This window comes from Drosophila elegans, unplaced genomic scaffold, assembly GCF_018152505.1.
Source record: "Drosophila elegans isolate 14027-0461.03 unplaced genomic scaffold, ASM1815250v1 contig_721, whole genome shotgun sequence".
Lineage (NCBI taxonomy): Eukaryota > Metazoa > Arthropoda > Insecta > Diptera > Drosophilidae > Drosophila > Drosophila elegans.
Window position 1 is genome coordinate 1 of NW_024546078.1, and position 14,010 is coordinate 14,010.

At 35.2% G+C, this 14,010-nt stretch overlaps 1 protein-coding gene across 1 annotated transcript; it reads left to right on the plus strand.

Annotated features, from left to right (window-relative positions):
• Positions 1–285: 285 nt before the first annotated feature.
• LOC121467782 (putative inorganic phosphate cotransporter) lies at positions 286–13,992 on the plus strand (the record flags this gene model as incomplete). The annotated part of the gene is made up of 3 exons (XM_041710028.1): positions 286–512; positions 572–1,645; positions 13,635–13,992. Coding segments are annotated over 3 exons (1,520 nt in total), but the record flags the coding sequence as incomplete, so codon positions are not given.
• Positions 13,993–14,010: the final 18 nt, after the last annotated feature.

The window sequence follows — 14,010 nt, forward strand, 5'->3', positions numbered from 1 at the left end:
GAAATTTCGTCTTTAAAACATTAAAATTAATCTTTCGCACATTTAACAAATCAAATCTGGTTAAACGAAAATATTTCTTTTTTTTAAGTAGTCTTACCTGACAAATTTTAATTTCGCATACTACATGCTGCTAAAGGTTTTGCCCTAAGACTAGACACTTACCAGAACTGGTATTCTGTTCTAAAGCCTTAAACAGTTTTTAAAAGCAAATATTTAAGATTTTAAACAACAATTGATAAAAAGTTTAGTTTTAGGATTAGTGTTCTGCAGATAAAATCCTTTTAGAATCATCAGCATTTAGTCTTGGGGTAAATAAGAGTGCAGAGTTTACGAACGATGTTATTAATAAATTTTTTTTTCTACGTGTACACATAGGTCCTGTGATCGGCATCCGCCACCTGCAGGCCCTGCTGCTTTTTCTGGCCATCGTCGTGAACTACACAGCCCGCCTCAGCGTGAGTGTGGCCGTGGTGGCCATGACGGATGCAGCTACTACCAATCCGGTCTTTCCGGTGAGTGCGGTTCGATAGGCGGCTGAGTGACTCAGTTCTCACCGAAATCCTTTCTGCAGGAGTACGATTGGACCGGGGCTCAGAAGTCATACGTCCTATCCAGTTTCTACTGGGGCTACATCGTCACCCAGTTTCCGGCCGGATTTCTAGTTCGCCGTTTCGGGGTCAAGGTAGTGCTACTCATTCCAACGCTAGCCACAGCGTTCCTCAGCAGTCTCACGCCTTACTGTGTGGCCTGGGGCGGCTGGCAGGCCTTTAGCACCATCCGCTTCGTGGAGGGCCTCTTCCAGGGCTTAATATTTCCGTGCATACACGAGCACCTGGCGAAGTGGTCTCCGCCTGAGGACCGCAACCGGTTGGGCGCCTTCGCGTACTCGGGAGCCGACTGCGGGTCGGTTTTGGCCATGGCCAGCAGCGGCCTAATTGCGAACGGGTCCATGGGCTGGCCAGGAATCTTCTATGTTTCGGCGGGCACCTGCGGGCTGTGGTGCCTTCTCTGGGTGACACTCGGCGCAAACAACGCTCCCAGCTCGCGTCTGATCGGCGCAACAGAACGGGAGCACATCGAGCGCTCGATGAAGCGGCCTGATGGCTTCCACGCCCAAAACATACCCATCCCGTGGCGGGCCATCTGGACATCAGTTCCCTTCTACGCCCTGCTGATCGTGCGAAGTGCCCAGGGCTGGGCCAACTCGACAATGCAGCTGCAGACACCTTCCTACATGCACGGCGTCCTGGAGATGGACATCAAAAGTAACGCGCTCTACTCGGCCCTGCCCTTCCTGGCCATGTGGGGCATGTCCTATGTTTACCTGGTCTTCGCGGATGTGGCCCTGTCGCGGAATTGGATGTCACTGACCACGCTGCGCAAGTCAATAAACACAGTATCCTACTGGGGACCGGCGGCGGCGCTCATCGGAATCGGGTTCCTGGACAAAAGCCAGGCCAGTCTGGCCATCGCCCTGATGACAATCAACGCCGGATTAAACGCCGGCTCTGGGATTGGTAGCATCCTGACAATCATCGACATGTCGCCTAACCACTCGGGCATGCTTATGGCCATTGTAAACGGCATTGGCAACATCTTTCCGCTTTTAACGCCGCTCTTAGTGGGCGTTATTGTCACCGAACCGGTGAGTACTCCGAAAAAAAACCGTTACATTTTTCCCCTTTTGAGTATGAGTCTCTAATAATAAGATCATCAAGGCAAGACCTACTGGGTTCAAACTGATATTTTGAAATTATGTACCTTTGGGTGTCAATATACCATTACCCATTATGCTTCAAGTATTAATATTGTGCTGATTTGAGGAGTTTCTAGGATATTTTTTGAGTCAAATTGATACATGCCCCAAATAGATTTTATGATCAATATGACACCCAAAAAAATGTTTGATATTCCTTAAAGGTGTGCTGTCTTTGCTTAGTCATTATCAAGCCGCTCAAGTATTACATAGTTTATGAGAATCGTGAGTCTCTTATGCATTCTTGAAAAACGTTAGAGCAAGCATAGGATTACAATATTTCTGTGTAAAAATATATTGTTTAGTAAACTTTATATGCAACCGAAACTAAAGGAAAAAGGAAACCAAATACTGAGCTGCGGAAGCAAAACCTTAGACCAAAATATCGTGTAACACGGCATGGGAGGTATGATGACTTGGGACTGCATTTCCACAAAAGGAGTACAAAATTTAGTATTTTTTTGATGACATAATGAAACAACCCAAGTTCTTAGAAAATTTGAAGAGTCGGATGAAAAAAAGGGAATTGGCAATATATTTAATTTGTATCAGGACTATTACTCTAAGTGCAAAGCCCACAATGGCAAGTTCTGGTTGCTTTTTAACTGCCCAAAAGTCTTGGAAACGCCGTCCAATCGCCTGATCTCAATCCTATTGAGTATTTGTGAATTGAGTAGCACCGCCGTGTACACAAAACGCTAGGATCGGCCGTTTCGGACTAAAAGAAACTGCTTCGGGAAGCGTCGGCAAAAATGCTAAAACATGTATCATACCAAATACTAAATAAGAATAATAAGAAAACAAGAAAGGAAGCAAACTTCGGCAAGCCGAAGTTCATATAGCCTTGCAGCTATTGCAAGAATTAAATATTTTTGAAAACATTAAAATTAAGATTTACTTGCGTATATGTTTAAAACATTGAAGCTATGATGATTTGCAGCTCAATTATTAGATATTTGTTTTATATATTTATATTATTTCTATGGGAGCTATATAATATAGCCGTCCGATTTGATGAAATTTATACCGTAATTCTGAAATATTTAACCATTACTATATGTCGAAGAACTAATAAAAAACTATAATTTTTTTGTATTTTTTTCCGATTGTTCCTATGGGAGCTATATGATATAGTCGTCCGATTTTGATCAAATTTTACCGTAATTCTGAAATAGTTAACCATTGCTATATGTCGAAAAACTAATAGAAAAATTTAAAAACGGCAAAGTTATAATTTTTCTTGTATATTTTTTTGTATTTTTTTTCGATTGATCCTATGGGAGCTATATGATATAGTCGTCCGATTTTGATTAAATTTAAATCGTAATTCTGAAATATTTAACCATTACTATATGTCGAAGAAATAAAAAAATTAAAATACAGCAAAGTTATAATTTTTTTTTATTTTTTTTTTCGATTGTTCCTATGGGAGCTATATGCTATAGTCGTCCGATCCGGCTCGTTCCGACTTATATACTACCTGCAATAGAAAGACAACTTTTGGGAAAGTTTCATGCAGATAGCTTTAAAACTGAGAGACTAGTTTCCATAGAAACGGACGGATAGACGGACAGACGGACGGAGAGACGGACATGGCTAGATCGACTCTGCTAGTGATCCTGATCAAGAATATATATACTTTATAGGGTCGGAGATGTCTCCCTTCACTGCGTTGCAAACTTCTGGCTGAAATTATAATACCCTCTGCAAGGGTATAAAAACGAGTATTAAAATAACCCAACATTTGAGTTTTTTTAATTATATTTTTACTTTTAATTTTAATTACAACCTTAATATATGTACCTACATGAATAGGTGCATAAACAAACTTTAAATTTCCACTTTTAAATTAGTTTCTGTTAGGTTTAAACATTTTATTCGCTTTTGAAGCAACGTAATCAGGCTACAAAAAGAACTTCAAAAAACAAGAAAACATTTTTAGACAATTATTTCTTAAGGGATCTGCTAGGTAATTTCATTGTTATCGGTTTACGGCCACACTGGGTAAACCGAAACAAGAAATGGGGATATTTTACTTTTAAAACGTATAAAAACTAAAGATATTATGAATTATGTTTCTACAGTATTATTATTAATTTATTGAATTGTGCATTTTGTTGGCTATGACTTCCCAATCCCCTTTGATTGCGTTATTTTCAATATGTTTGCGCTATGACTTTCAACGCAATAGACTAATGAAAACAAGGAAAGAATCAAACTTCGGCAAGCCGAAGTTTATATACCCTTGCAGCTATTGCAAAAATTAAATATTCTTATAAAACATTCAAATTATGAATTACTTGTAGCGTATATGTTCAAAAACATTGAAAACAGGTAGTAACATACGTCGGAACGAACGAATATAGCATATAGCTGCCATAGGATCAATCGGTAAAATAATTGAAAAGAAATTATGTCTGTTGTTTTTTTTTCAAGTTAATTCCTAATAATTTAAATTAAATCTTAATGTATTAGGGATAATTGTTTACGACAGTAATGCTAATATGCAATATTTTATGTTTGAATTTTCCGTGTGAAAAACATGGTGTGCTCAAATCTAAAGCACAAACCGACATCGTTTGACTTTGGGACTTATTAATAGTCATTGCAAACGCCAATCTAATCGCATACTAAATACGTTTAAGTTGAATTGGCACATCTGTAGTTATAATAGGGATTCGTTGTATTAATATAATTTCACCTCCGAACTTGTAATTTACACATGCTGTCTTCAATAACGTTTTTCATTAATTTTCGTATGACACCACGTTTCCGGCAACAACTATTTTATCTTCCAATTTAAATTGTCAACGTCCACATTTTTTGCTGGATGTGTGCAACAATTCAGTCAATAAGGCATCCAGTTCGCCAACGATCCGTCTGGCAAAAAATGAATCAATGTTATTGTAGCCACAACGTGCATCCACACGATTGGCAAGTGCGCTTCCCGAATCCTCGCCGCCCATAAAGTAGTAGGTTGGCATTGGCAGCAATGGGCCCATTTTATGATAAACTTGACTTCTGATTTTGAATGTAGAATTATATTGTTGACCATATGCATTAGTGTTTTGTACTATTACTGCTGCTCCGAATGATGTCATTTGAAAGCAAGAATTCAATTTTAGAATTGGCTTAAGTAAAAAATAAGAATCTGGATCCGTGCCGTTAAGTAAATCATTTAATTTCTCATTTTGTGCTTAAATTTTAGATAGTTTTAGAGCATTCCTTGTTAATAGCACCAATTACCACTTTTGAATGAGCATAATATTCAATATCGGGCTGATACTAAGTGCTCGATGTACCTGTTGGCGTTGTTGGTCATTTGTTTTCCGTCTATTGACTGTGAAATGTCGTGATTGTCGTTGTTCTATGCGTCTTACGTCATTGCATTCAGCTCGCGTATCTTTTGATTGTTCTGGAAGCACTTGCGTAATGCTCGCACGCAGGATTTGGCTCTTCTATTTTGCATGCTTCTTGATATACTTGTATTACGACTCAAGTTAGCAGCTTTGCTTTTTGTTCAATGTACAAAATACAAACAAAAATAATTAATCGAATTACCTAATGATGAAACAAATTATACAAAAAGCGAAATCATGTAAAAATTTATTCGGTGAAGCGATAAAATACAAGAAAGAAAGCAAACTTCGGCAAGCCGAAGTTCATATACCCTTGCAGCTATTGCAAGAATTAAACATTTTTGAAAACATTAAAATTTTGATTTACTTGCGAATATTTTTAAAAACATTGAAGCTATGATGACTTGCAGCTCAATTATTTGATAGTTATTTTATATATTTTTATTATTTCTATGGGAGCTATATGATATAGACGTCCGATTTTGATAAAATTTAAACCATAATTCTGAAATATTTAACCATTGCTATATGTCGAAGAACTAAACAAAAAATTAAAAAACAGAAAAGTTATAATTTTTTTCATTTATTTTTCCGACTGTTTCTATGGGAGCTATATGCTATAGTCGACCGATTTTGATGAAATTTAAATCGTAAATCGGAAATATTTAACCATTACTAAATAAAAAATTAAAAAACAGCAAAGTTATAATTTTTTTTCATTTATTTTTCCGATTGTTCCTATGGGAGCTATATGCTATAGTCGTCCGATCCGGCTCGTTCCGACCTATATACTACCTGCAATAGAAAGACAGCTTTTGGAAAAGTTTCATGCACATAGCTTTAAAACTGAGAGACTAGTTTGCGTAGAAACGGACGGACAGACGGACAGACTGACAGACGGACAGACGGACGGACAGACGGACATGGCTAGATCGACTCTCCTAGTGATGCTGATCAAGAATATATATACTTTATAGGGTCGGAGATGTCTCCTTCACTGCGTTGCAAACTTCTGACTGAAATTATAATACCCTCTGCAAGGGTATAAAAATAAAAAAAAAATTTACCCTTCGGTATAGAAATGAAACTACAAAGTATAGGCCTTATTTCATTTAGTATTTAATTAATACTCATAGTTTAATACTGTCAGTTTATTTTAAAACGCCCTCTTTATCTAACGATCAAATTGCCAGCAAAATTTGTAACGTACATACAAAAAAAAAAATACTAACAGAAAGTAAACTATTATTACAAGATTTTTCAACTGTTGGGTAATACAAATTTTCAATAAGATGAATTAATTTAATATTCAATACCACAAAAGTAATATAATAAAACTTATGTGGCTTAAAAGTAAATCCTCAAAGACAAAAGTATAGGGGCTTATTATTAGTATTGAATTAGTACTTATACTTTAATACTTTCTGTAGTTTAATAACAAAGGTTTCCGCAAACTTATTGAAACTAAACTTTCTTTTTTTTGGGTTTTTATTGACACTCAGAGATTATTTTTGGGTTATACAGAACACAAACTGCGTTGTCATTGGTGCAATTTTTTTTAGGATTATGGTTTTGAACAAAACAACTCTGTTTCAAGCAAAGCTATTGCAATCAATCTGGATTACTTTTGGGACAAACCTTTAAATAATGCAATTAACGTAACCATCTTTCGGGATCAACTTTTTTCCTGTAGCCTGAAATTTTTTATTATTTTTGTATTTTTTTAACAAAACTTTTTACGAATTGAGGCATGACGTTTAAAAAAGAAATATTTTACCACCATGTAGATGGATCATGCCGTCCCGATTCAAAGAAAAACCTTGTCATTTATATGTATTATATCGAACTGTTTGTTTTTGGATTTATTAACAGCACTTTAGTTGACTTCTTACTAAATTGTAAATAAAAACATTTGGAATTGCCTCATCAACAGGCTGATTACAGCTGGGACATTTCGGTTTCAAATTTCCACTTTCACCATCTTCAATGTCATTATTTTTCAAGGAATTAAGCCGCAGATATTTACATGATTACATGGTCGCAGCCAAAACAGATTTAGACGTTTGGACAATAGCAGTATCCGACAACTGACTTAAATTAAAAGCAACTGAGGAAATAGATGATATTGAAGAATTAAGCTCAGCCGAATTAGTTTCCGTGTCATCCACACTGTTAAAGATATCCTGCTTCTGAAGAGGATCGTTTAGCGAAACCGTGCGAGGTAAAAATCCCTGAATATATACATATATATATATTCTCCATTCTCAAACAGTTCCATTGCACGGTTGCGCCCATAGGCCAAAATTCAAAAAATCGACAGTACAAAAAATTATCGAAAAGTATACAATTTGTCTCAAAAATGACCATGCTTCTAATGGCAAACCGGATTTATCTGGAAATCTAACGGGACTTTCTAAAAATAAATCACAAAGCGTGAACACTTGTTAAATTTTGCAGAGCAGCGGCGTTACTTTAGCATTTCGTCAAAACAAAGTTGCACTTTAAAGTGGTCAAACGTTCGCAAGAGAGGTGCGAGTTAGTTTATTTAAAATTAACTTTAAAGTTTCAGGTATTTACTTTAAAAAGTTATTTTTGTGAAATTAATGTTTGATTTGTTTTTTTTTTGTGTATGTTTGAATATTAATTTTTTATTTATGTATTATGTGTACGTCATTTTCATGTTTATATAGACTTTTAGATATGTTACCCCCTGATCCCCCCTTTAGGAGTGTTATCAGCGTATTTGTCAATGTTTGAAGGTAATAAAAACGTTAAGTTTATCTGCTAATACTTGCTAATTTGTGTGTATTCTATTCATTAATAAACTTATGCTGTCTTACTGTTTTCAGAGTCTGCTGCTCTTCCTTTGCTTTTGTGATGTTACTTTTCTGTTCGTCATTTGTGTCTGTAGACAATTTTTGATATTCTTTTTTTCGCTCATTTGTATATTATCATTTTCCATAGGCGCTTCTTGTAACTGCGAATTTTCACGCATGTACATCTTTGATCTTTGGTGCACAGAAGAGGGAAAAATGCCGAAAAAACTCGAAGAGTAGAGAGCATTAAGAACAAGGGATACGCAGTTGACATGATAACACATAAGAACTGCATTAGTTACATTTGCAGAAAATTATTCCCTTTTCGACTAAATACAAGCGTATTAAAAGTTTAATTGTTCAATATCACTCTAATTGGCTGAACACTATTGAAACAATTATAATTGAGCCTCCTCATCGAAGGGTTTACGGTGCTGAACGTGGACGACCCAAAACTGATTTTGCCGAGTCCTCAAAAAGGACAAAACGTCGTCGGCTAGCCCTACTAGAAACACATGATGAGTTAGCAGCTTCTGTTTTGCGCTCATCCGATTTTCCACCGATCCTAAAGTCATCCGAACCAAATATTGAAAAGGTTTTATCGCTTTTAATGAAAACTGGAATCACGAAACACCAATACTTGCTCATTCGTGAAATCATAAATAGTGAAGCCCCATGCAATATATTGCCAAGTTATGAGAAAATTCTCAAATTTAAGAATTCAAGATATCCGAAAGACATAACAGTAGCTGAAACATGTGCAGAAGTCGAGCTGCAGAGTCTACCAGACAACACATCTTTAAGTGTTTTACAGCTCCAAAAAACTGTAACTGAAAATTGTCTTGACAAAGAGACACATTAAAATTAATTGGAAAATGGGGATTTTATGGCAGTACTGGGCACAGTGAATACAAGCAAAAGTTTTCAAACTGTAATGACGATGATAGAAGTCTATTTTAACATCGTACGTCCCACTTCAGCTAATAATAATGATAATAATGAAAGTAACTCCAAAATAATATGGAAAAATCCTAGACCATAATCTACACGCTATTGTAGGCCAATCAGACTTCAATTTAAAAAGGAAACAGCCATACTATCCGTTGAAGAAGAAGTCTACTTCAAAATTAAATACACAACTTAATACCAACCGAATTTCAAATTCCCGATAAAAATTATTAATAAATCATGACCTGCACCTTACTATGGTGGATGGTAAAGTGTGCAACGCGTTAAGGAACACGTCGTCTATGAAATTCTTTATTTGCGGTGCGAAACCCACCGAAATGAACGATTTGGAAAAATGTCTCCAAAAAAAAAGTTAATAAAAAGTATTTTGAATTTGGCTTATCACCACTTCATTCTTACATACGCTCTATTGAGCACTTTTTACACATTTCATTCAGAATTGTTATTTTTACAAAAGATTTTTACTTTCAGAAACTGTCAAAATATTTATAACTTTAATTGGTTTCCAAGCACATCATATAAGTATCCAATAAGAATGAGCCTGATGAAGAAATATGAAGGCTTTTTACAAAAAAAATCGATAATAATACACTGTAGAGCAGCGATCTAAAAATTACTACACAAATATAAACAGAATGTCATTATGTATGTGTTTGCCGACCGCTGCTTCATTGTGAACTATTCCACGTACTATTCTATGTACGAATGTACAGTGGCTCACAGCTTATTTGATGCAGAGCCTATTTAAAAATGTATTCGGCTGTTACTTTTGAACATAAAGATTTATGTTAAACAAGAAAGAAAGCAAACTTCGGCAAGCCGAAGTTCATATACCCTTGCAGCTATTGCAAGAATTAAACATTTTTGAAAACATTAAAATTATAATTTACTTGCGTATAAGTTTAAAAACATTGAAGCTATGATGATTTGCAGCTCAATTATTTGATAGTTATTTTATATATTTTTATTGTTCCTATGGGAGCTATATGATATAGTCGTCCGGCTTTGATGAAACTTAAACCGAAAATTGGAAATATTTAACCATTACTAAATGTCGAAGAACTAAACAAAAAATTAAAAAACAGAAAAGTTATAATTTTTTTTCATTTATTTCTCCGATTGTTCCTATGGGAGCTATATGCTATAGTCGTCCGATTTTGATGAAATTTTTACCATAATTCTGAAATATTTAACCATTGCTTTATGTCGAAGAAGAAAACAAAAAATTAAAAAACAGCAAAGCTAAAATTTTTTTTCAATTATTTTTCCGATTGTTCCTATGGGAGCTATATGCTATAGTCGTCCGATTTTGATGAAATTTAAACCATAATTCTGAAATATTTAACCATTGCTATATGTCGAAGAACTAAACAAAAAATTAAAAAACAGCAAAGTTATATTTTTTTTTCATTTATTTTTCCGATTGTTCCTATGGGAGCTATATGCTATAGTCGTCCGATCCGGCTCGTTCCGACTTATATACTACCTGCAATAGAAAGACAACTTTTGGGAAAGTTTCATGCAGATAGCTTTAAAACTGAGAGACTAGTTTGCATATAAACGGACGGACAGACGGACGGACAGACGGACATGGCTAGATCGACTCCCCTAGTGATGCTGATCAAGAATATATATACTTTATAGGGTCGGAGATGTCTCCTTCACTGCGTTGCAAACTTCTGACTGAAATTATAATACCCTCTGCAAGGGTATAAAAATTGATTGGCTAATAATAGATTTATAAATCTAGTGTAATAAAGGAGCATCATTTATTACATACGAATATGTCAATGGGTTAATATAACAAAAAACAAACATTTTCCAATAGTATTAGGTCACAGCTTAAATGATGCACTTCATATTTAGTCTTAAATAATTAACATAAAAATCTTAAAAATATTTTCAGTATTTTGTATGATATCCCTTGGCTTTAATGACCGCATTTAGGCGTGATGGCATTGAATCACCAGTTTCTGGGTCGTTTCTGAACCTATTTTGGACCACTCATCCAAAAGGGCCTTATTTAGCTGTTCCTTGCTGGAAAATTGTGTTTCCGTATGTTGTTATCAAGTAAAGCTAACAAATTCTCTATAACATTCATATCTGGTCACTGTGCAGGCAGCGTCTCTATATGAGGACAGTTATATACCAGCCACGTACTATTCTATGTATGTATTACTCACTAAGCAAGAACATCATTTAACACTTATTTTATGTCCGAATTTGTATAATCTTGGAATTTTTGTTTAAATTCTGATAGCGCACCGAGTTTTGTCATTTCGCAACTCTGGGACGGATGATTAGCACCATATTATTAGCATTAGAAAAAGCATGTGTTTTATCTGAACTTAAATATTGTCTGGCTTTGCAGCTTTCCACGCGGCAGACGTATGCTATATTACCGAGCTACAATATTTTATTTTTCACAAATAACTGCTCATTACACATCGAAAACAAAAGTTGTAAGCCCTTGCGTCTTCCTTCCCGAATTTTTAAATTTAATGTTTTCAAAGTCTATTATTAGGTCAACTGCTCGCTGTGAACAGAACGGTAAAATGCAATTTTGGCGAGTGCCACATCACCTCTCTCTTCATATAGTACAGTGATACAAAACATTTCGATTCCCAAAAATGGAAATATATTTATATTTGTATTTAATAGTAACTTTTAAAATTATTAAAATATTTTTTTGTTTTTTCATAATGATTAAAATATTTGTATTTGAACTAGATTTAATCCAAAAATAATTTTTAATTTGCCTTTTTTTCACTGTTTCACACATAGGATATCAAATTCAAAAGGGAAGGTGACAAAATATATATGTGTGCTCTATAATCTGTCCTGATTTTAGCACAAATATGAATATGTATTAAACATGAGTATGTACATATATATAAAAAAATCAACTTTGTAGGTATTAAAACTTACCACGGAGATGTCCTTCTACAAGCGACATATCTCCGCGCAGAGATAAGACGTTTGAAAACGACATATCTCAGCGCGAAAATATTTCGTTTTTAAACGACATGTACATATCTCCGCCGACTAAATAGACTGGGCGGAGATATGACGGCGGTAATATTTCGTTATCCCGACCATCCCATCAACGGTTGGTGGAAGGTCGATGGATCTCTTTGCAAATAGACTATAAGCCGTTTACAACTGGTTTTACAATTCAATTTGACACGAAAGATTTAATTATCGTTAGACAAATGCAATCACAACTTTTCAAATAAGAAAGTTATATGAAATCCCCTTGTCGCTCACCACACCCAATTGGATTGACTACCCAATACGTTCTCTAGTGCGTCGACATTGCACATATTAAGATTTTCATCGGATTTTTCTTGTCTTTAACTGTTTTTCGCCGATTAACTTCTCTTTCTTTAATTTACTTTCATCTAACTCCATCGTAGATGGTTCCTAATGTTTTAACGGACAGTTATTTTAATTTTTCTAGGATTTTAAGTCCCGGACGAGCCCCCAATTATTTGTAGGGTATTACAAATTGAATATGGTTTTTTTTTTATTTCGGGTGTTTCTCAAGGATTCATATTAAACAATTAAGGAACAATATTCGGGTTTAACGACTTTCGCCAATCAATCAGCACAGACATAGAGTATGAAATATTTGGAGACATTATATGTTCTCTTGATGCCGCTCTGCCAGTGATGCCAAATTGTTTTTCAAAATATAAACTTACTTAAACTAAACTTAAAGCATGATAATGACATGATTAAGATATTTCATTGGATTATCCAATAGAAAAATTGTAGATTTAAACTTTTTTTAAATTTAAAACTAAATTTTTGCATGCCCAAAAATAAAAATGAAAGTTTAACACACTTTGATTTAAATATAATACCCCTCGAGGCTAAATCAGAACCGAAAATATTTATTTCAAAGTGAAAATATTTAGATTTACTATAATTTTTCTCTGGGTGTAGTCGAGTTCTGCGACTATTATATAGCCGGTTACTAGGTATATTGATTTCGTTGAAAAGTATGCAACAGGAAAAAGGAAGCGTTTTCGACCCTATAAAGTATATATTCTTGATAAGGATCAATAGCCGTGTCGATCTAGCCATGTCCGTTTGTCTGTCCTTATAAACGTCAATCTTGGCCAGAGATCTGAGACTTGGCATCCTGATTCTATTTATGCCTAAGCAACGCAACGTAACGCCAATAAATCGCAAGACTTTGGACAGACGTTGTAGAGGCCAGGTATTGGGCGGAATATGTTTATTTGGTTGATATCTATTGACGCACCAAACAGTTTCCAAATCAAACAAATATTACAGAAGCTGTTAAGAAATTAAAGTCAAACTTAATCAGTGACGTCTCTATTGCAAGCGGTTGGATTTGACTAAATGGTTTGCTGGCGAAAATAATTGCTGAAGCCATCTCCAGGAGGCAATTGTAAGCAATTTCTTATGCATTGAAAGACAATACCTTTTTAAATATTTAATTATTAAATATTATTAATATAAAATATTTAATTATTAATATTTGTGCCTCTTAATGCAAACGATAATTAATAATAATATAAATCCCCTCGAAAATTAGTTTAATTAAATTTCCCTGTTAATAACTTTTTGAAAAGCAAGAACATTTTACCAATTACATTCGTATTTTATAAATACAATATATATAATAAATTGCTGCTTATATCCTTGCGCCACTTTCACTTAAAACGTAATAAATTAATTCGTGTTTATTTTTTATTTACGCAGGGTTCGCGGAGCCAGTGGCAGATTGTGTTTGGAATGACCGCCGTGGTTTTCTTCTTTGGCAACCTGGTTTACCTCATTTGGGGCACTACTGAACAGCAGGTCTGGGATGCCGAAGACTTTCTGACTCCCCGGGACTCGGAGTGCATACCAAATGGCCCCCAAATCGATCTCAAGCCCATGGCGAATACAGTTGCTAAACCAGATATAAAGACAACATGATGAACTCAGGAAATTCAGGATTGCTGGCAACGAGTCGTATGCGCAATAAGTGTGGAATGAAAAGTTGATTTGACCAGCACTGATTAAACGAGTATTGGGCCCAGCGTTTGCCGTTTTAATTAAAAATTCTTAAAATGTCCGTGGCGCCCTTGTATTT